This window comes from Solea solea, chromosome 14 (assembly GCF_958295425.1).
Source record: "Solea solea chromosome 14, fSolSol10.1, whole genome shotgun sequence".
Taxonomy (NCBI): domain Eukaryota; kingdom Metazoa; phylum Chordata; class Actinopteri; order Pleuronectiformes; family Soleidae; genus Solea; species Solea solea.
Genome location: NC_081147.1, coordinates 19,727,300 through 19,749,303, shown reverse-complemented (window position 1 = coordinate 19,749,303; position 22,004 = coordinate 19,727,300). Strand labels below are relative to the sequence as shown.

The 22,004-nt window shown below is 40.4% G+C and overlaps 2 protein-coding genes across 7 annotated transcripts in view; one reads left to right on the top strand and one right to left on the bottom strand.

Annotated features, from left to right (window-relative positions):
* The window catches only part of f9a (coagulation factor IXa), a 103,108-nt gene that overhangs the window by 3,521 nt on the left and 77,583 nt on the right, over positions 1-22,004 (top strand). The window lies entirely within an intron of this gene.
* The window catches only part of fgf13a (fibroblast growth factor 13a), a 75,172-nt gene continuing 64,090 nt past the window's right edge, over positions 10,923-22,004 (bottom strand). For all 6 annotated transcript variants that reach the window (XM_058649248.1, XM_058649247.1, XM_058649251.1 and 3 more), the window contains 2 exons: positions 15,753-15,951; positions 10,923-12,979 (listed from right to left, as the gene is read on the bottom strand). In XM_058649248.1, coding sequence (XP_058505231.1) covers positions 12,843-12,979; positions 15,753-15,951 — 336 coding nt within the window. In that variant the 3' untranslated portion in view covers positions 10,923-12,842. The remainder of the gene's footprint in view (positions 12,980-15,752; positions 15,952-22,004) is intronic.

Here is a 22,004-nt window from a genome sequence, read left to right as displayed (position 1 = left end):
GAGGCGTGGCTTGGTCTGGAGCCACACTCTAATTGGAAAGAGTGCCATCATGCTGGACTCTTAATTATGGTCTCCATAGCAACCGCTCACAAAAAAAAATTCTACTGCATAGTCGTGATACATTTGAAATAAACAAACAACAGCAAAAAACACGCACAGCATAATCTTCCATTTGTTCTTTTTCTTGCACACCACACAAGTTTACATTCATTTTGTGTGTTTGGTTTGATGCCACTCAGGTGGTAGATATGTGTCTGTGTAATTTATATCCTGTGCATTGGAGTTATGTTTAGACTTAGTTTACCCAGGGTGAGAGCTCACGCCTGTGGTGTTATTAAAGTTCAGAGTCGTGGATTCAGTAATCCTCTGGTTATTGTTTTCAACAACCACCTCTGCTTTTTCAAGTTTCAAATAACACCACACAAAAATGCACTCCCAAACCCACCTGATAATGCATGCACTCGCTCTAATAATAATGTACATACAGTATGTATACGTGGTGATTCATTTCATGTTAAATACCAGTAACAATAGTGATCCACGTGAAACAGAGGATGCTGCCTGGTCAGGTTTTGTGATAACTTTTTCCTTTTGACATAAAAAATGGTAAATTTACAACTTGGAGGATAGTGTTGGCAAAAATGTTGCTTTCCATGTCACACCATTGTCATTGTATGTTCTGCCCTTTTTTCTTGTTATGTCAAAAAACCTTTTGACAGTTTTCACACATTATTTTTAGTCACAAATGCATGCGAAACACTGTCAAGCTCTGACGCAATAATGATGACCGCAGTGATATGACACATGTAGGCGAGGGACAGTGGCTGTGTGTTCTTGGAAACCTGCATTACTCCATCTGCTGCTGTCAGGCAACCAGCTGTCTGCCTCCCATTGGCCCAGCAACAAAAAAAACTGATGTGTTTACACACAGATGCGAGATTTGATTTTCATAAGAGAAATGGTGTTATTATTATAAAAAATTATTATAAACTATATTATAAAATTATATCACATACGTCAAAGCACAATTATTTAGCCTTAGATATATTGCACATTTCACGCTACAAACTGCACTGAAATAATGCTGCAGCATTTGAGGGACAGAGTGAGGTCAATTTTGGAGATTTAGTGTCCAGTACATTGACCATGCCTGGTTGTGGCTATCATCTGCTGCCCTACAGTAGCACAATCACAGTTACTCAGTCAGTGCAGGTGATAATTTCGATTTTCTTAATGTCATGTAAACATGTTAGTACGACTACATTTTAGCTAGTCTTAGTCGGACTAACATACCTGGATAATGCGATTCACAGTCCGATTACTCGGACTTGGCGTTCTGCTCATGCACCAAAATTCCCTCCCCGGTCTTTGACCTAGAAGTAGAGGGAGATGACGTATAAACTGCGGCGGCGGCGTCTTTCTTCAGACAACACAGCAACCACGAGAGACATGTTCGGTCCAAGTTGTATCACGATTAACATGTACAGCAGGTATGAAACATACGATTATTAACTCGACAGAGCAGACCAGCTAAATCCTGCATGTCCCGTTCTGCTACTGAACAGATCTTGGACTGAGCTTTATCTGCATATTTATACTTCATGGTTTTTCCTGTATTTTCCTGTGGACTTACCAAATTTCCCCCAGTGATCAATAAAGTGCTTCTGATTCTGGGTCTTGAAATATTCTCTGGCAGTGTTCTGTAGTCCTGTTGTTCTGTGTGGGCCTGTATTTTCAAATCTTTGTGCTCAAGCGTACATATGTGTTGCTGATTAACAGTGGGTGGCAGAGATGTCTTCTTCTTGCCAGCTCACCCTGCAAGGCTGGCAGACGGCACCGACACTTTGTTAAAATTGGGTGAACATTTTAACACAAAGTCAGAAAACTCACTAATCATGACACATTCTGTCTATAAGTCATATGCATACAACTATAACTAACCTCATTCAACTCAACTCGTCAACCTCGTCTCTCAGTGTCATTGTGCAGTTGAGGTAAATGTCTTATAAGAGTGTGAGGATAGCTTGTAAAGACGAGGATGAAAACATGTTGGTGAAATCATGACCTCAGGGAGTCGATGAGATGCAGAGACATTATAGCAGTGACGTGCAGTGGCTCACCTGTCATCATGACAGGTAAAATACTAACAACGATAAGAGAAAATCAATTTGTCCACTTGACTGGTCTATACGTTTGTTTTCTCTATGATTTCAACATTTCTGTGGTCAAAATCGCTGAATTGAAGAAGAGAAGAGCGAGGTGAGGCAGCAATGAGTTGTGCCTCACCTCTGAAGGCGCTGTGCCACACACACTGGCTGACGCAGGCAGTTCGGCGCATGCCCATTGCTGTCTCTCTTTGATTACACATGTACGACACATGCTGAAGTTCCGCAGTCTGTCTAATGTTGTGACCTATTTAGTCTTTCTGGTTTAAGAGAGAGGAAGACTAACTCTGGAGCTGAAAGATCTGCTTCAAACAAGTCAGGGCTTCACCAGTCTTGAACCTCACCGCACGTCACTGTGGCACTGTTATTGGCATACTGTATTACATACTGTTCAGTCATGTATTTTCACATGTTCACATTTTCTTTCTTTTGTCGCCACTTCTAATTGTACTTGCTTGAGGTTTTCAGTTTATGCTTTGGTGAGAGGTTTCAGTTGTCTCCATGGTAACCACACACTATCCTCCAGTCGGCTCCTTTTTAGTTAAATTGTATCGTCGTGATCGGTATATCCTTCTGTCAGCTTGTTTATTTTTATCTATCTACTGTTACTGTTTATCTTCTCTTGCCTATGTTTTGATATTGGATGGGTTTGTCAAAGTTGCTGAGTTAATCAAGGAGGAAGAGATTTCTACTATGAGGGAAATAGGAGTGCAGGGTGGTCAGTGCATCCATTCAACCAAACTAGCATATGTGTTAGTCCAACAATGAGGAGATGCACTTCCAAATGTCTGCCAGAAATGTGTTATCTTGGCTGTAGAAAGATCCCGGTGTTCATTTTTAAATAAGTCGCACTCTAAAGTACACTTGCCTAAGTCGTAAACACTTGACATGAGCTAATGGTAACGATTATCAATGACTTGTCCATTTTACTGTTATCCTGGCAACGGACTAAAGACATTCTGTGAGTTGTTTCACTGAATACTGATACTTTATCCCCTGAAGGCTGCTGTCTCCAGCTCGACTTAAAAAGCTAGACAGTTGGCCAAGGTATTGACATCCTGGTTCCTGGCTCCAATGCTGAGCTGTTAATGGGTATTTAAGCCACAGATATCCATGCTCATGCATTATTCTCCCTTAACCACTAAGTCCCACTATTAACAAGTAGAATCAACACCAAATTAACAAAGACAATAGGGAAATTGGACGAGATGAAAGCTGTTTCCACGACAGGCAGCCGCTGGTGTGGAGCGCAGACACGACGATCACTTAAAGATGCGATGCACTAGTAGAAAGCACAAGAAAGCTTCAGCTGAAGGAGAGAGAGAGTGATTGTTGCCAAGAGATAAGACCAGGCACTAGCAGAACAGAGAGGCATGAGGGGAAACTGCGAGTGTTTGTGATAGAAGAGGAGAGAAATATCATGATGAGGGCAAAGAGATCAGAATTTGGGCTTGATGCTTGGTGTGAGAGTTAGAACAAAAAAACCCCCCACACACTACGAATGTTGAACCGATCCTCTTTAGTCTTGACCAGGGCTGCAGCTAATGATTATTTTCATAACCGATTAATCTGTCGATTCTTTTCTATCAATCAGTGAAGGAGTTATCGTTTGATCCAATTTCCAATGTTGAAAAATGTTTTAGTCTTTTCTTAAACCTGGAAATGATCACAATGAACTCAACCGTCTTGTTTGGTCTACAAACCAAAACATATTCGGTTTTAGTGATTTCTTGTAAGAAGCTGAAAAAACTGAAAATTAACACTCAAACCAATAAATTGATTATCAAAATAGTTGCCGATTAATTTAGAGTAATTGTTTTCTGGACATTCTCCTCCAACCTCTGTAAGCAAAGCATTTCTGTCCACAGAATTTCTGCTTACTGGATGTCTTTTTTTTAAACACCACTCTGAATTAACTTCAAGATCATGACATGAAAGCTCTTGGTACTGTAGATTTTGTGCTGTATCATACCACATAATAACCTGGATGCTTCCCTTCACAAAATGTTCAGCAAGTAGACAACCTAAGAGGATTCCCTCCAGGGAGCTTTGCCCCATTTTTCTGTTGTCTTCATATTAGAAGACAACCCCTTTTGGCTCATTCAAGTCTCAAGTCCTTTTCTCTATCTTCTGTACATTCACTTAATCTCCCATCACATATTTAATACAGTTTATGTTAGGGGGAGGGTCTTCACAAATTGTCAATGTTTTCTCTTCACATAATTATATCAGAAAATTAAAATCATGCTGTGATATTGGTCCATCCCTGGACATTGGCTTGTGGAAGTCAGTCTGGCAGGATATGAACGATGGGGGACAGACATCACAGACCACATCTTTTAAGCTATAGTAATCTGCAGCTCTTTACCGGCAATGATTATTCAGTATAATATTAAGATTCAAAGACGCATCAGTTATTTTGAAGATGCATGTTTTCTGGTTAGACAGCTGGTGATCTGTGTGATCTTGTATACTGTACTGTATGTTCCACCTCATTATTTGTTGCTGGGGAGTTGGTGCAGTGAGTGGATGATGGTGGACTGGAGGCAAAAATGTTTTTTTCTCCTACACAGCGGTTTAACAAGTGTTGTCTACTGTTGGGCAGGGGGGGGGGAATGCATTTATGCTGCAGAGGCTTTATAAATATTGGATGTCGCGCTTGCCTAGCTCTCACTGCCTGCTTGATTGCTTGACTGCATGTAAACAGAGGTGAGTGCTGGTTGTCTGGCTCATTTGCGCCCCGTTACGTAACCCGTGACTTCATCCTCTGCAGTGAAGCAGGAGTCGGGATTCCCTCCTGCACATGGCAAACAGTGGAGGGGAGGACTGGATGCAGCACAAAGAGGAAAATGTTGATTACAAAGGGAGTGGCAACGTGCAGAATTGAAGGAAACATTATTATCGTTATTATTATGTTGAATAGGATTAGGTGATTCATTGTGCGGGAGAGGGAAATGAGTAGGACACCAAGTGTTTCCTCTATAGTCCAGAGGGAATGACTGATTTGCAGGACTTAGATTTGAATAAGTACTGAAGCAAATCCAGTTGGAACAGGTAAGGGAGGAGAGAAACCACAAACTGGAAGCTTTTTTTTGTTTTCCACTGCGGTTACATAACACCCCATGCTGTTTGTTTGGTGATCTTGAAAGAATCTGATTTGAAATAGAATTTCAGATGGCAAATGAAGTTTTTGATGTTGGAAAGATTTGATGGCATTTATTTACTCAGCGAATTTTTGGTTGATGGATTTGTAAAATAAAAAGATGATAGTATAATGTGGAGTATATGTAGTCTATATAATACATTCCCCCCTGAAAATCACAGAGAATGTCAAATTCATTTAGAATAGTTTCATTTATTTGGCACAAATAAGGTAACCTAACATTTCTGCAGTAAACACCAGGCTTTTGTGTCGGTCTCTTGGATATAAAGAGGCAGAGACTTTGCCAGATAACATCTTCCTCTGACATTTAATAATCCTTCAGGGAGAACTGCATCATTAATGAACCACAGACTTGACTCTCTTCAGACTTCAATGGCAAAAGTCCAGGATGTGATACAGGCACAAGAAAGTACTGTAATCTATTATAATGTCTGTCTAGTTTCATACAACACAACTCCTGCATTCAATAATCACCCACTAAACAGTTGTTTTTCTATGTTATGGCACGTCCCCAACACTAAAATGGGTATAATAAAAATGACTATAAGCTGAAACCATTCATAGTTTCTTCTTTACATTTTCCATAATTTGTGTTCTAAACTGCTCGCTTGGGTTATTAACTGGGGATTATTCAATAAAGTAATGGGTTGTTGTCATCTGGATTATGTTAATCTGATTTTTCTATCTGCGATATAGATGTGTGATCACTCAACGGTGGATCATAACCCTCGGAGGCTTTCGTGGTGCTGCATTACATTAAAATAAATCTCTGTCGGTCTTGATTTGACTTCATTTTTATTTTCTTAAGTCTCTGCCAAACTGGTAATGTATGTATGTAATCACCTGACCTCAATCCATGCAAGCCTGTTCACACACTTGTCCTCGGCCGAGTCTCAATGATCGGATGTTGAATGAATGACGTGATCACACTTGCACTTTCCTCTTGTCGCCACTTGAGACTCGAGACGTATAGCAGTGGTGGTTTCTGAGCAGGTCATAAAGGTTACAAGCCTCAGTAAATATTTAACCATCATTATGCACTGAAACCTTTTTAATATGCGTTGTTTCCTTTCAGATTAATTGTAATGTACTCACATTTTTTTTTTTTACAGTAATTACAAGTAGGTCAAGGCTCTCTTCTCTGATAATCAATTCATCTATATTCTGAACAATAAGCAGGTGCTGGCACCCAAGCTATCCTGTGCCTCTAATGGGGGTGGGGTGGGGGAGCAGTAATGTGTGATGCTATTTGTGGTGGATGCTATCAAAGTGCTTTCTCTGAGCGTGTGTCTTTCCCATGTTTTCTGCCCGTCCCTGGCGCTCTGATGTGCTGGTAGAGCAGATAAGCAGAGGTGTGAGACGCTCTCTGCTCACGGTAATCTGCTGAGAATGAAGCCACTGCTTTCTGTGCCAACCAGAGCCACAGAGGGAGGAGGACGGAATATGGAGGCTGTTACAGCGACAAACGGCGGTAAACCGTATTTGGATTCTCATCTTATAGAGAGCGCTTGGATGCACAACAGGGTTAGCAGAAGCACATTTAATTACACTTCGTCTGTGTTTTGTCCCACGATGTGTTTTTGTTCTTTGAGTTGACAACACGCAGAATGTCGCTTATATCTTTGGAGTGGCGTCACCTGATTGCCGAGTCAATAATTACTAAATTGTCTGTACAACAAAAAGGATAGGATGAGAGCAGCAAATGAGAGCTGCAGCTGCAGATGCCCTTTGTGGGAGGCTGCATCAGCCACTGAATTCAATTCAGCTGCGTTTGTCGTCTCTCCAAGGTTCTAAAAGCATCTCCGTTTCCTGGAAGCTGCATTTAACTTAGTTTGCTCCACAATAATGACAATATGCAAAATACAAGAACCTTATCATGCAGCTTGTTTTGTATTTAATTCACTTACTTTTTGACCGACCGATGGAAACACTGTGGGGTAAAGCAACACTTTAAAGAAGGAACAACCTTATATTCTTTCCAAGTGACTAATACAGAATACCACACAATAGGTTTGCTTTATATTTTTGTTCTGTCATTAAATATGACATTGCTGCTGCGTGTGAGTGTATAATCTATCAAACATGGATGTAGAAAGTAATAGTGGATCTCAACAAAGTGTTTCAAGAAAGACAGACGACGCTGTGTGCCTTGCCATTCAGTTTATTTCCGTACATGACGGAAAAAAAGTTTGACTGAAAATAGAAATTGTGAAGGCGATAACAAAGACAAAGGCAGGAAGGAGGACTGGGTGGGAGAGAGCTAAAGCCAGTCGGCGTGCGCTGACTGTGATGAAGGGTAACGAGTTGCAGCGTTCACAGGTACACGCAGTGCTCACATCTCGTATCACAGCTCCGTCTGCTTGGTGTGATGAGTGACAGATTATCATCTGACTCAACATCTCCAGTCCTTGCACACTTGAAGGACAATAGCGTGTGTTGCTTGATGTGTGAGAATGTGTGGTTGTGCATGTGTGAACGTGAGACACCGCTCCCTTGGGATTTTGGGTCTGCTGGTTTTGGAGACCTCAAAGCTTATTAGTCCGGTCAAAGGATGGGCAGAATAACTGATTGGTCAGGGAGTATTGGGCTGTATATTTTGTGGATAACATTAGAGCTGCAACTAATGATTATTTTCATAATCAATTAATCTGTCTATTATTTCCATAAAATATCAGAAAACCTTAAAAAATGTTGACCTGAAAATGATGACGTTCTCAAATGTCTTGTTTTGTCTACAAACCAAAATGATTAACTTTTAATGTTTTTTTTGTTATCCAGAGCAAAGCAATGAAGAAAATACTCACATTTAAGAAGCTTAAACAATCTGAAATCTTGTTTTAATCATGAAAAATGCTTAAAACCGATTAATCGGTCATCAAAATAGTTTCTCGATTAATTGATTAATCAATTAATTGTTTCAGCTCTAATTACAATTCCTTTGCTTTTCCCTCCAAATCAATTGTTTTACCACACCACACTGCCAGTGACATAAACTACTCTGCTTGCGAGGATGAGAAATTAAAACTCGTGTGTGACACTTTTTTTAAATTTGCATAGAAGACCTAAATAGAAACATTTAATTGCAGCCTTTGTGCTTTAATAATTGTAGTTTCAGATATCCACGTTCATTTTTATAAACAAGCAACTGTTCATCCCTATCAGTCAGTGAAAGAAAGAGAGGGACAGGGGTCGAGGAGAAAGTGGCCGCCCCTCACATCGCCAGCTCCATAACAAACCAGGCAGCCTCAGTTAATAAATGGAACCCATCCACGCTAATGAAAGGAGTCCAGAGATGAGCAAAAAGGAAATGAGGGGAGTAGGGAGATGTCAAACTACATGAACGATGAAGAAGCTGATGTCGGGGCCTATATTACTTAGGCCTATTAGTTCTCCTGTCTCTGTCTGCAATAGGTGTAATGAGGCACTCTCCAAAGACAAAATGGAAACCATCGTCTATCTCACGCTGCGAGGATTAAGATTGGGATTGAGTTGACTACAGCATGAATGGTTTCTGTTACATACAACGGCTTATAATCCTTTTTTTAATGTTCCATTTTAGTCTCCCTTCAGTCTTAGTCATATCACTTCATGTGTCAGGGATGTGCCATAGCAGGAAGTTATGTTTTATGAAAACTAACAGACATTATAATTGACTTTAGAAACCAGCGAACATTTCTTTTGCTGCTGCAATATTGTAGTGGCTCACCTAGACATTTTATCTGAGCAGTCAACACTGCTTTTTCATAGCTTATTCTACATTTGCGTTTGTCAAAGTGTTTGTTCATAATTATCCATCGCCGTGCAGTGCCATTGTATTTTCCATGGGTTTTATTCATGTGTCTGTGACTCTTTTCCTCCGTTGGTGGGAGAAGACTCACAGACTTTGGGATCAGAAAGATGTGGGGTTAGCAAATATTCTTAAAAATAACATTACAACGTTGATTCTGAAGAGTTTTAATGTAAGCTTAACACTTTTTCTCGGCAACGACTTGACTGGTAAATGTCATTCTGTCAATCACACTTCATTTGTACAGCACTCAATAGTGTATATTAAAGCAACACCACGTAGGATTTCAACCTTCAAATCATGTTGATAGTACATCAGTTTACAGCAGAACGAACGGCGCGGCGCCTCGACAGATCTGCATCACCATGAAAAAATTCTACGTTAAGGTATGCGACACAGTCTCAGAGTTGGCCGTTATGATTGGCTTGTCGACAAATGCACGTGTTAATGTGACATATTTTACGATAGATGTAACAAACAATACAGTTTACAAACTTTAGGGAGGACCCTGAGATCAAAGCCTATTTTTTATTACTTTAAAAGCTAAAATTGTTGTTGTTAGTCATTGATATTGACCACCAGTCACCAGTTTGAATCCTGGTTTAACCAAGGGCCTTTCTGTGTGGAGATTGCTTGCTTGTGTGTATGTGGCTTTCTTCCACTTACTCAAGCTTCCTCCCACTGTCCAGTGAGGCACGTATTAGGGATTAAGTTAATTACAGACTCCACAATGAGCCTCGTCTTGCCCACGTGTACCTCGCATTGTGCACGTCTTTAGCTGGGATTGGCTCTATAGCTCCCACATGATCCCAGTTTAAGCGCAAGCAAATGATAATAAACTCATTCATTTTCTTTTTAAAGGCAAGCCGTCTGTCTGGTTTTTATACTAATAAAAAATACTCTTTTTTTTTTTCTGCATCATATGTTGACATCCTTTAGCCGTATCATCCCTGACATGCATTGTGGGCAACAATCAGAGCAGAGGCATCATTGATAAAAGAGCTTCTGCCTGAAGTTGTGGAGACGATGAAGGAGAGGGCTTACTGCTGCTTATAAACAAATGCTGGTAGGTGAACACAGTATCATGTGTCATCCTTCAGCTCATTCTTTCACAGCTAAGATGTGATAGACATATGTGGTAATTGGCTTCCTGTCTGCAGATGTGAAGACCCTATAGTCTTTTAGAACGCACTATATAGTGTTCTTATTTTACCCATCTAAATTGGATTATTGTTTGAACACAAGTTTGACTTCATGTGTACAGTATAGTTCTCACTGAAGAAGGATCCAAAGTTCAAGTGCTGCTGTGTGATGTTGTGCCTTGGGCCTTACAGAATGTCTTCTCTGAGGAGAGATAATAGGAAATGTGTTTTCTTGCCAATTGCAAGGTCAGCTTCTGTGGAAAAAGTAAAACTTTGCGATGTTACCGAGCCGAAGCAACAATCACACGGACACGTGGAAGAACCACAGCGGGAGAGCAATTTGCTGAATCTACTCTTCAACTTTCTAAAAATCCAAAGAGATTGATTTATTAGATAGAATGAGCCATATGAGCATGTCCACCAGCAATTAAGGTTACACCCCAGCTCAATGTCCACTGATTTGATAGGTTCTAGTTATGGAGCTCCTCTGGGGAGGAAGATTTTCAAACTAGGCAGCAACATTGATGATTTTACAGATCCTGCCAATGAGAATATACTGTACTTCTCAAAACCCACTCTTGGGTGGCTGGTTGGTGAAGGAATAACCAAAAAAAAACCAGAGAGAGAGACACAACTTAATCGGACAAACAAGCAGGTCTGACACATTTTAAAAGTATATCTTAATATAAACATTTTATTCAGTGCATTTTTGTGTATACAACAAATAATAAACAACTGGAAGTTATCAGGCAGTCACAATGCCTGCCTGTTTATGTTGTTTTATCAGATCTGGTAGTTTGGAACACATGATCCAACATGGGTTAATACACATAGCCTACATCATGCAGCTCTAGACCAGAATGTGCCTGCTTTCTCCCATGCAACAAATAGGTTCACCTTATACAAACCACCTCTGGAGGAAACCAAGAAAAAAAGCCTCCAAGACGCATGTACCAGAAAAAAGTTATGTAGCTGAAGGAAGAGTACATAGCCCTCAAAAAGGGTCCTTTTTGTACATGATAGTGTTTGTACATGCCCTGTGCAAGAAAGGGAAGGTTAATTTTTTTTTATTCTTTTTTCACTTTTACAAATATGACGTATCCTATAAAATGTTAAGCCACCTAAAATTCCACAGTATTCTTTCCTTTTTTTTTTTTTCTTTTTTAAATATAGAAAATATTTTCACCACAATAAGTTACTCAAACACATAACAAGCATCCTGGGGAAGGGGCTTGTTGCACCATATTTCTATGGTGAACCGTATCAGTCAATAGAAGTCGACAAAACGGATGGCAGGGGAGTCGAAGCATGACACGAGCACAGGGGGAGGGGGGCGGTGGGGGGACGGATCACGAGGACAAAAGACGAAGACGTTGTGAACACAGTAGTAACAGAAGGTAATGGGGACATCATTTCAGTAATCATTTCAGAACGTAGCCACTGAGCACATCAGCAAAAAGCATAACATTGCAACACGTTGCTAACTGTAAAGTGTTTAAAATCACTTCCTTTGTCCATTGTTCCTTTTTTTTGTCCCGCACAATCTTTGCTTTCTTTTCATCAAACATGTACAATGCACAACAATTCCAGATTTGCCTTAATTCTGACTTGGTTTCAGTGGCTTAAAGGGACTCTCATAGGTTCTGTCTTTGGTTTGCTGGAACTCCTTTCAGTGACGAAATGGCAACAAAAACACAAATACTGAACAATGGCAAGGGCAGGGAACGAGAAAAGACAATAACAAACCAGTTATCAAATGAAAAGCTCTCTGCTAATTCAGTAAATTAGCAAAAAAAATAACAAAGGTGCAGGTGTGGTATCTCAGGAAAAAAAAAAACTGCAAGAGAGCCACACTGTCCCTTTTTATATATCAGGTCAGCTGAACATAGGCTTCATTTTCCTGTGCTACAGAGAGCTCAGTCTCTGAGCGTGTGCACTAGGATGCAGGAGAGCTACCTTCTGGCTGGCCACAGTCCCAGTAACTCTAGGCTGTGCCATACCAGGGAGTTTATAGGCTTTGTTTTCACAGAAGCAGGGTTTGCACTGTATGACTACAGCCTGTAGACCAGCATCATTACTGGCTGCCCTGAACACTTGCATGTCTAACTTCTTGTCACGGTCTGATGCACGAGTGCTTGATGTCTACATGACCAAAGAAAAGTAACTGTCCACACAAAATTAGAAGAAAATAGGGATATAGATGAGCTAACTGGTATATGCAATTATCACCAAAAGAGAGTAATCGAGTTAATAAATAAATCCCAAGGCCAAGACAAATTTATAAATTGCCTCTTTAAGTCTAGAATGGTTTGTGTTCTGTCAAGTTTCTTACTTTCGATACTACAGTATTTTGAGACGGAAACAATGATCGACCAAGATGGAGCTTAGCTGTGTGTTTTTGTTTTTTGTTGTTGTAGTTGTTGTTTTTTATTATTATTATTTTATAGATGTTGTGTGGGTGTTTGTGTGTTGTTAGTTGTAGCAAGTCCTGAACCGCTGATCAGTGAGAAGTCTGCTTGGATTCACGCTCTGCTGGAGGTAAGGTTTCATGGTTCAACCACAGGGCCCGGATCTCCGAAACCGGGCTACGTTGACTCATTCTGGCTCACGGCTTTGCCTCCGTTGAGTACGGCCGAGGCACTCCGACTCTTGGTGGGTGTGCCGCTGCCGGAGCGGGAGAACTCTGTCAAGTCATGGAGGGATGGTTCTCTGTACATTGCCACTGTGGAAACATAAGACATGTGTGGATCTGATTAGACAATCTGACTTTATTTAAATGAGGCAAACCACAGAAAACAAGAACTGTGAAATGTAGACTACAGATGGCCATAAAACATAAAACAAGTGGCAATCAGTTTATGTTATTAGAACAGGTTTTTTACTTAAAGTTCCCTTCAAACCGCTGAGTTCAGAGCATATATATATATATATATATATATATATATATATATATATATATATATATATATATATATATACAGTATGGCATTATAAATTCAGTAGTTGCCCGTGCTTTCGCTTTGCTGTGTATGCAGCACTGGTCCAATCTGCATCTCAGCACTTGCTTTTCAGAAGAAATATCAGAAATCTGCGGTTCAGAGTCTTTGGTTTCAGGATGTTGTCAACATCCTTCTGCCTAGAATGCTATTTGATGTTCACTCCTAAGGGAATCTGTGGCTAAAACAGCAGACGTAGTCCTTCAGATACTTCACTTAGCCCAGCAGTTTTAGTTAGAGCATCATTCCAGAGACTGTCCTTGTGTTTTTTTTTTTGTTTTTTACAGTATGTCAATCAATGGCAGGGTTTCTATGGGAAACTGCTGATGATTGATACTAGTCTCATTAGTGGCAGTATTGTGCCGTTGCTCTCAGGGTTATGGTATCACCACTACCACAACACAACTACTGGTATTCATTTTTAAACCTAATTTCTCACATAAGGGAAAGATCCCAGGTGACGGGCTTCAGTCTTTCCTGACAAGTTCAGCTCTTTGTGTCTCTTGCAACAAGACACTCTTGAAGAATTCTAAGAGGATTTTCTTGTTTGAGTTTGAATAACATGAGCTGAACTTGCTTCGACCATGAGGAAGGCTGAGTGAGAGGCTGTGGGCTGAGACCTGCAGACTGGAACCCGAACAGGAGTAATGGCTGGAGGAGATGCCACTGCCAAGGCAGAGACAGCTTCTTAATTGGGGCCCTGTAACACCACTGCCTCTGAATCTTTATGAGCTGCTGGAACAAATTGTCCTTTTTAAATTCCACATGCTCTCACTCTTTCCCTCCCGAGTGCATTCCATACATAAGTATATGTGCCGTTGGTGTTCAATAATATAAAACATTCAGTAAATATTGTGTGGTGTTGTATAACACCATTGATATTATATTTCTGCTTTTAGATAAAATGTATAAAAGGCACATGGAGCATGTTTTTTTTTTTAAATCCAGATATTTATCCTAGTTATTTTCTTTATTTGTATTTTTCTCTCAGCAAAAAGCAGGACAATTTATCTTCAGTGTTTTTGAGACCCCTGGATGGCTTGTTAAATGGAAGTGAAAAGCTATTACAGTGACGGACACAGAGGGCAGACGTGGATTCGTAATAAGATGCCGACTGGGGGATTCTCCAACATCGAAGCAAGAAGACAGAGCGACAATAAGAATTGAATAAGAGTGACTTATTTTGAAGAAGTTTGCCCCTTAATCTCCATTTGAAATTAAACATTGCAATTATGAAAAAAAATAACTGCCAATATGTCAAAAATGATACCCCCCTTATAATACTGTGCTTTTAATTATGTGCATTTTATTCTGATTTGTTTAATTAAGGAATCAAAAGACGTTAAATAATGAAAAATAACCATTCTGTACATCAAATTGAAACTGCAGCAACTTAAAGTAAGATTAGTAATAACTAATAACAAACCCAAGTCATCTAATCCTGTATTAGTGTGTGGTAAAATACTATATTTGATATTGACCTTAGCAATAACTCGGCAGTGCAAGTGTGCGCACACACAAAAGCATGAAGAGAAATTATAAATAGAGTGTCATCACGTGACAGATCACAAATATACTTCACAATCAACAAAAGAAAAAAAAAAGTCCCATTTTTTGTCATTCTTTGAATATTTTGCACCGTGGAGAAAATCATATTCGACTGAAGTGACAACAGATTCCACTTCTGACGGGTAAAGCCATGTCTTGTCGAAGATGAAAGCACTGTGGCCTTTTCAAAAGAGGATTTTCTTTCTTTTTCTTTTTCTAAATCTTTCCACCCCATCCTCTCAAACTTATCTTTTAGCAGGGAGTGGTTCTCCGAGGCATTAGTTAAAACACAGTAAATTGTTGGGTGCTACTTCACATATTGTTTTTGCTACTCTTGGTCGGATACAATGGCTCGGCCTCATTCAGCACTTTATCTGTAGAGAGTCTAGAGTGACCAGTAGTGAGAGGAAACAGCTGATTGGGTCTTTGTCGGCATCTCTGAGGAATCTGCTAGAGTCACTCTGGCAGCGGTGCACTTGGTTTAAGAACACCCACAATGACAAAGTATAATGAAATTTGGGACATTTAAATCCAGAACGTGTAGTGGTTCTCACTGAGGGTCTCACATTGAGGAACACAACTAGAAAAGTAACATTGCAAAAAACAAGTCTCCACAGATTATGTAGCTGCAGCAACTTTATCACTTTTACCTGTGATCCCTCAAATCTGCTTGTTTGATGTTCGGATTTAGAAAGTACCTCCACTTAAATCTTTACAGTTCAACAACCACATCACACTTTCCTCGGTCAGCTGTGCGAAGGTGACGACGGAGGCAAAGCGGTGTGCTTTTCTGAAGAGACTTCTTTGATATTGCTTACTCTTTTTTGTGCTTTACTTTTAGCTGCGTGCAACACACATAAACAATTGCTTTCCACAGAAAGCACATTGTATGAAGTAGTTCTGACTGAGTGTAGTCTGTGCTATGATGTTATAGGTATTGGGCAGACTTACCCTTGAGAGGTTTGGGAAGGAAGTGGGCTGCTGGCTTGTTCTTCTTGACGTGGTTCCCCTTCATGATTTCGCCCTCCTTGTTCAGACCAAGGTACCAGCCCCTGCCTGACTGCTGCTGCCGGTATATCATGGAGGAGTATGTCACATAATAGTTCTCAAACACCGACTCCTTGAATTTGCACTCTGGCGTAAAGTGTTCCTGGGGGAGAAGGGAGAAGCAGCAGTGTATAGTATAGTAGTCGTTGGGACAGTGATTCACAAGATCTCACCAGTCTTTGACATGTTGTGAAGAGAGGCAGCGGTTGATAACTTCAGAGAGTACATTGCACCGCCTGTCCGGCACACTTGGGCACAAGTTGGGCTAAGGAGCCGACGCAACGCTCCGCCCACTGTTGTCACATTTTTGTCTCTTGAGAATCTTCCAAATCCATTCATTCCATTTACTCTAGTGAATAATGCAGCACTTTACAGTATAGATAAAGGCATTATGACAGATACAGAGGGCCATTAATAAAACATGGCAAGATGAAGATATCTCATTTTGCTCACAGCTGTTAATTATGTATGGGCAGTTCACGATCTTCCAGTCTTTGCCATTGTATTTCTAATATTGTCAGACATGTTGATTTATTACAGTTATTTGACTTGGTGTGCACCGTATTATAGACATGACCTTTTAAATTGACTTTTGAAAAAAAAAAAAAGCTCTGACAAAGTGTCTTTGATAGCATCTGTTGGCACCTTGGTAGTTTATGCAGTGTGTGTTATTTGCCTATCTCTAAATGTTATCAGAGGACTTTGTTATCCCCTTCACTAATGAACTAGCTGATGAAAGGCTCATTAGAGACTTTAGTTTTGCTTCCAGACTCCATACTGTGCAGGAGTTAACTCCTCCTCCTATTTGCTTTACAATCCCATGCAGGATTTTGCCCTTAATGCTAACAGAAAGTGGTTTATTTCCCCCGAGGCAAAGCTTTTGTGTGATTGCATGGCCAAGAGTGTAGAAGAGTGTGTGGTTGTCCAATTTGCAGTGCTGCTTGGGCAGTGAAAGTACAAAACAGTCTAATCTGCTCAAATACAATTTCCCTTAAGAGAGATTGAGGGACAGTGCATGAGGGACGGGCAACTAAAGAGAGAGAGGTGAAGCTGTAGTGAGCTGGTCTGCAGATGAAAATATTTGCAGGAGAGTCAAACACTTTCATCCCAAATGGTTACACAGTTTGTCAGAGTGGGATTTGGTGTGATCTGCCTCAGAAAAAGGAGGATGGATGTCTTTGTCAAACCGAGGCAGCTCTCGTCAGGATCGGTCCTTTCACACCTAAAAACACTTCACTTGGGTGGGTGTCGGTGATGAGAGTGATGACGTGTCCTCGGGGCCACAGGCTCCCTGTAAGACGATGACAAACCACATGCCACTAACAGATGGAGAGTGATCAATAACCGCGTCTCTTTCTTCACAGTTCAACGGCATCCGCTCTTGACGCGCAGCGGTGTGAAGACTTCAGAAGACTGAATGAGATTCATGGCGATGATGTGTTTTGCTCTGCGCGGTGAAGTGCTCGAATACAAATCAAAGCGGCAGAGGATGTTCTTTGGTTGAATTTGTCGAAAGAGCAACTTTCCTCGACTACCGTTATTGTGCCCTCGGTCACACACACACACACACACGATCACAGCGCCCCCTTTTTAAGACAGATGTAGTTTTAGTAACAGAAGGCCTTCATTTGTCATCCTCTCCTGCTCAAGCTGTCCTGCGTAGACCACAACAGGCAAACACAAACAAGTCACCACACTCTTGGCTGGGCCATAGTTGTCAGTTCAGTCGCAGCATCAACAGGGTACAAAATGCTCCATCTGAGTAAATGCTAAAGCCCACTAGGAGGGCTGGAGAACCCGCTGGGAGCAGTCAGATAAGAAATGAGTCTTCCAAAGAAGCGTTTAGATATCTGATGATGAAATAACTCTAAATACAAAACACCGGTCATTGAAAATGTCTACATGTTGATGTCCGTGTTCAGTAGAGCTGCAACTAACGATCATTTTCATAATCGATTAATCTGTCGATTATTTTCTCGATTCATCGTTTGGTCCATAAAATATCAGAAAGCCTCAAAAAATCCTGGAAATGATGATGTTCTCAAATGTCTTGTTTTGTCCACAAACCGAAATGATTCACTTTTAATGACTTCTTTGTTATCCAGAACAAAGAAATGAAGAAAATACCCTCATTTGAACCGATTAATCGATTATCATAATGGTTGTCGATTAATTTATTAATCGATTCATTGTTTCAGTTCTAGTGTTCATTTTTAAAGTTATGAATGACCTGTTTACGTGAAAAATATATCTAGCTATAAAACAAAACAGCTCCCATTTGAAGAGCTTTGAATATCACAAACGTTTGGAGACCACTTAGTTTCATTAGCTTCACTCCCAGATTGGGATGCAGATGACAGCCTGTGTGTGTGTGTGTGTTGTTTTTGCAGATCTTGGAGAAGATTCAAGACATTTTTTCAGGACAAACAAACAGCAGTTTGCACATCCTCATCTCGAAACTGTTAACAGCCTCCTCAGAGTTGTTCCAACGCTGCTGCAGTGCGTTTGATGAACATATTCAGTTTGCCTGCACTGCCAGGTCTCATACTTCTGCCCAGCAGACTACAACAATATTGCGTTCACAGTAAAAGGGGTTATGCAATTTTTTTTTTTTTTGCAGCACATCATGTAAAAATAACCAAGCGTCCCAAATAGGCGGCCTCTGCCCCTCCCATTGACATCTTGGCATTGTCCCTCTAATCCAGGATGATGTGAACATAAACTTAGATTTGTCTCTTTCAGAATTGTAGCAGCTAAAGTCTCTTAAGGGTAAACTACCAGTATTCTTTAAGTGGTTAGTGCTTATTTAATATTTATATGTACACTGCAATGTACTGCAAGAGCACTTTTTTTTTTCTCTCTACTCAGAATTTGTCTAAACTGTGTCTCCTAAATGTCTTTTCTGTTTGGCAACAGCAGCCTTTGAGAGTTACGTATACGAGCAGCAGTCAGAAGCGATGCAACTGCTGCTCAGTGGTTGAGCCAGGAGTTCGTTTTTACGTCTAATAATTAGCTTGGGCGGATTTGGCCGGTTACACTCACGCTGGTGAAGAATAAGAGTCTCTTGATAAACAGATGCTTACAGATAGATACAGGCACGTCTAGAGCCAAGATGGAGAAGCTGCTGGCGTCAAGAAGGCTGTATTGGAACTGGTAGGAGGTGCAGCTGAAACGATTCATCGATTATTAATTGATTACTAAATGAATCCACAACTATTTTGATAATCAATTAATCGGTTTTGAAGCTTTTTTTCATGATTAAAACAACAACTGATTGTTTAAGCTTTTTAAATGTGAGTATTTTCTTCATTTCTTTGCTCTGGATAACAAAGAAATCATTAATAGTCAATCATTTTGGTTTGCGGACAAAACAAGACATTTGAGAACATCATCATTTCCAGGTTTGACGAACTCCGATCAACATTTTTTAAGGTTTTCTGATATTCTATGGACCAAACGATTAATCTAGAAAACTCCTCTGTTAAATATTGAGCTTTTAGACTTTTCCCTGGTAATTGTTGGAGATTAACCCATGTTTCCAGGATTGTTCTAACGTATCTAAAGTTCGGCACTGTTCGGCCTGGTTTAATGAGTTTGAAGGCAACTGATGCAAAGCTCTCGTGTGAGTTTCCTGCAGTAATGTTTTTTGAATAACTACTTGCATATCCTTGTTGAATTGGTCTTTTGTCAGCTTTTCCCACCACTGTAGGTTTGGAAAAATGTGTAGCTGCGCTGCTGAGAGCTCTGTGGTCCAGAGAGACTTTACAGCATGTGAGAATATAGACAGGCTTTTACGTAAAACCGAAAGCAATATTCAAATCTATTACAAATATCAATCTTAGTCTAAAAAAATCTGCACCCAGGAAGCAGCTAGAGTCAGTGAGAAAAACAAATATTTTCTTTCATTTTATTTAAATCCATTTTCTTTTTAGCCTGCACACAAGCAAGAAAGGACAACTGCTGACGTCTAGTCCAGTTCTACGGAATGCCAGCCTGTATGTGAAATACAGTATATCTTTATAGGTGTGTTGAATTGGAGGTTCAGCAGTCGGGGGATGGGTTGTGTAGAGAGCTTTCAGTTCAAACTAAATTAGAGAGGGAATGCAATTGAGTGTGTAGCGGTTGCCGCTATAGCATAGTGCTGCCTTGAATCCGCACGTTATACGAGCCAATAGCAGGTCAGTGTGAGAGGGAGATTCCCACATCGACAGTGGGGAGACAACAGGTGACATATGTTGGGTTGGGGGACAGAGTTCTGCCCCTGAGATCTGGATGTCTGGGAGAAGACTCGCGTGATCCACATAGGACAGTCATTTCAGATTCAGACATAGACGGTGTAGTATCTGCATCTGTTTGCACACAACCGTGTTCTTCACATAAGAGCTCTTCACATGGACTGAGAAAAAAGGGAGTGAGAGAAATGAGGAGTGAGGAAAAAGAGTGTACAAGTTGTGTGTGTGGGTGAAGCAGAATGCACCAGTGAAAATATATTCATCCATCAGCATCGGTGTGTGGGAGAGGAAGAACCAATTAATATGTATTTTATTTTACGATGCTCTTTTTTTCTGTTTGACCCTCTACTTTTGTAAAAAGTTGAGAAGGAACTTCAGAACATTAGAACAACAGAAGTGTTTTAGACAAAAAAACAAATGTGTTGCTGGCCTATTCTAAGCAAGCCTATCCAACATTTTATATGCAGCTTTTCATTGCATCTCTTTCTCTCTCAAAAACACACCCATGTATAAATGTATTATTACTATTTGCACCCTTTTTTTAGATTCATGAGTAGTTTTTTTTTTAGGAGTTAAGTTGTGTCCACATCTCCAATTTCCTGGTTGGTCATATTTGAATTGGTGTGAGCTCAAAGTTCATAGTTCTTAGGGTGGAAAGATTTCTCTCTCCACAGCATGGTGTAGGTTTACAAGCTCGATATCCACCTAAAACAAGTTCAAAAACGTTTAACTCATACTCTGCATGTGTTTTAAGTGCCATACCAATATTTGAGAATCAATACAAATACAGACCAAACAAAAGTCTGCTCATTGTGCCGTTGGCTCGCAGCCATACCCTTTCAACCATTTAGGAAGCACAAAGCCCCTGGTAAATAACTACTGCTGTACGGTTACACTCCACTGAGCTGTGTCATTAACTTGTGTGTGTGTGTGTGTTTGTATTTGTGGGGGACTTTTCCACTAGCTTAAATCTCTCCAATTTATTCCCAAACAAATGAACAATATGAGTGTACTTTATCTTTAGCGAAAGAGGAAAAGGGAGCTTTTTAATCCACTTCCACTCATCTGAAAAGAATGGGACACCGAAAAGCCGGATTTAGTGAGATTTGTCGCCGCTGCCCAGCCATATGTGGCTGTTGTGAGTCTCAAAAAGCATCGATGTGGCTCGAAAGGGAACTGGAACACCACTCACCCCTGATTGTATTAGCATAATTGATGTCACGTTAGTTTCAACATGGCAGTTTGAATACATGTGGGGCAGTGCGCAGCATCGGATTGCCTTGTAGTGTGCATGAACGTGTCGCTAAAGACTGCAAACAGCTGTTTAAGTGCCAAACGTACACGTCTTGGCATATACTTAACCTCAAATCAGCAACAATGGGGCATTTACTCTCTCGGCTTGCACAGCCTTGCCAGCAGGATCCCTCTTTATTAAATTAATCCTACATACAGTTTGCGGCATGTGCTTAATTACTGCCAGCCAAGCTCATATCAATAAAATCACTCACTGGAAGCTGTGATCTGCTGGGGAGCCATGCCAAAATATGGTGCGTGCGTGGTGGACGGGGTTTAAATAGTATGTTTGTTTGTTTTTTTGTGTAAATTATTCCTGTATGTTCCCACTCAGGTGTGCTGAGCTATCACAGCCCACATAAAAATATGTTGTCAAACTAATTTTGAACACTCATTAAAAAGTAATTATAGGCAGAACATACTTGTATGTTATGCTGCTGCGTTCATGTCGTCGATGTTTCCATCAGCTACAGTGAATGACATTGTTGTTTCGAAGCATACATTTAAAGTACGAGTCATGACGGTGAGCATATTTTTGAATAGATTACTTTTACACTGCATTTCTGTGGAGGCCAAACAACAAAGTTGTAAGCCCCTGACGTGTGAATATAAATGGTCTGTATTTAAATAG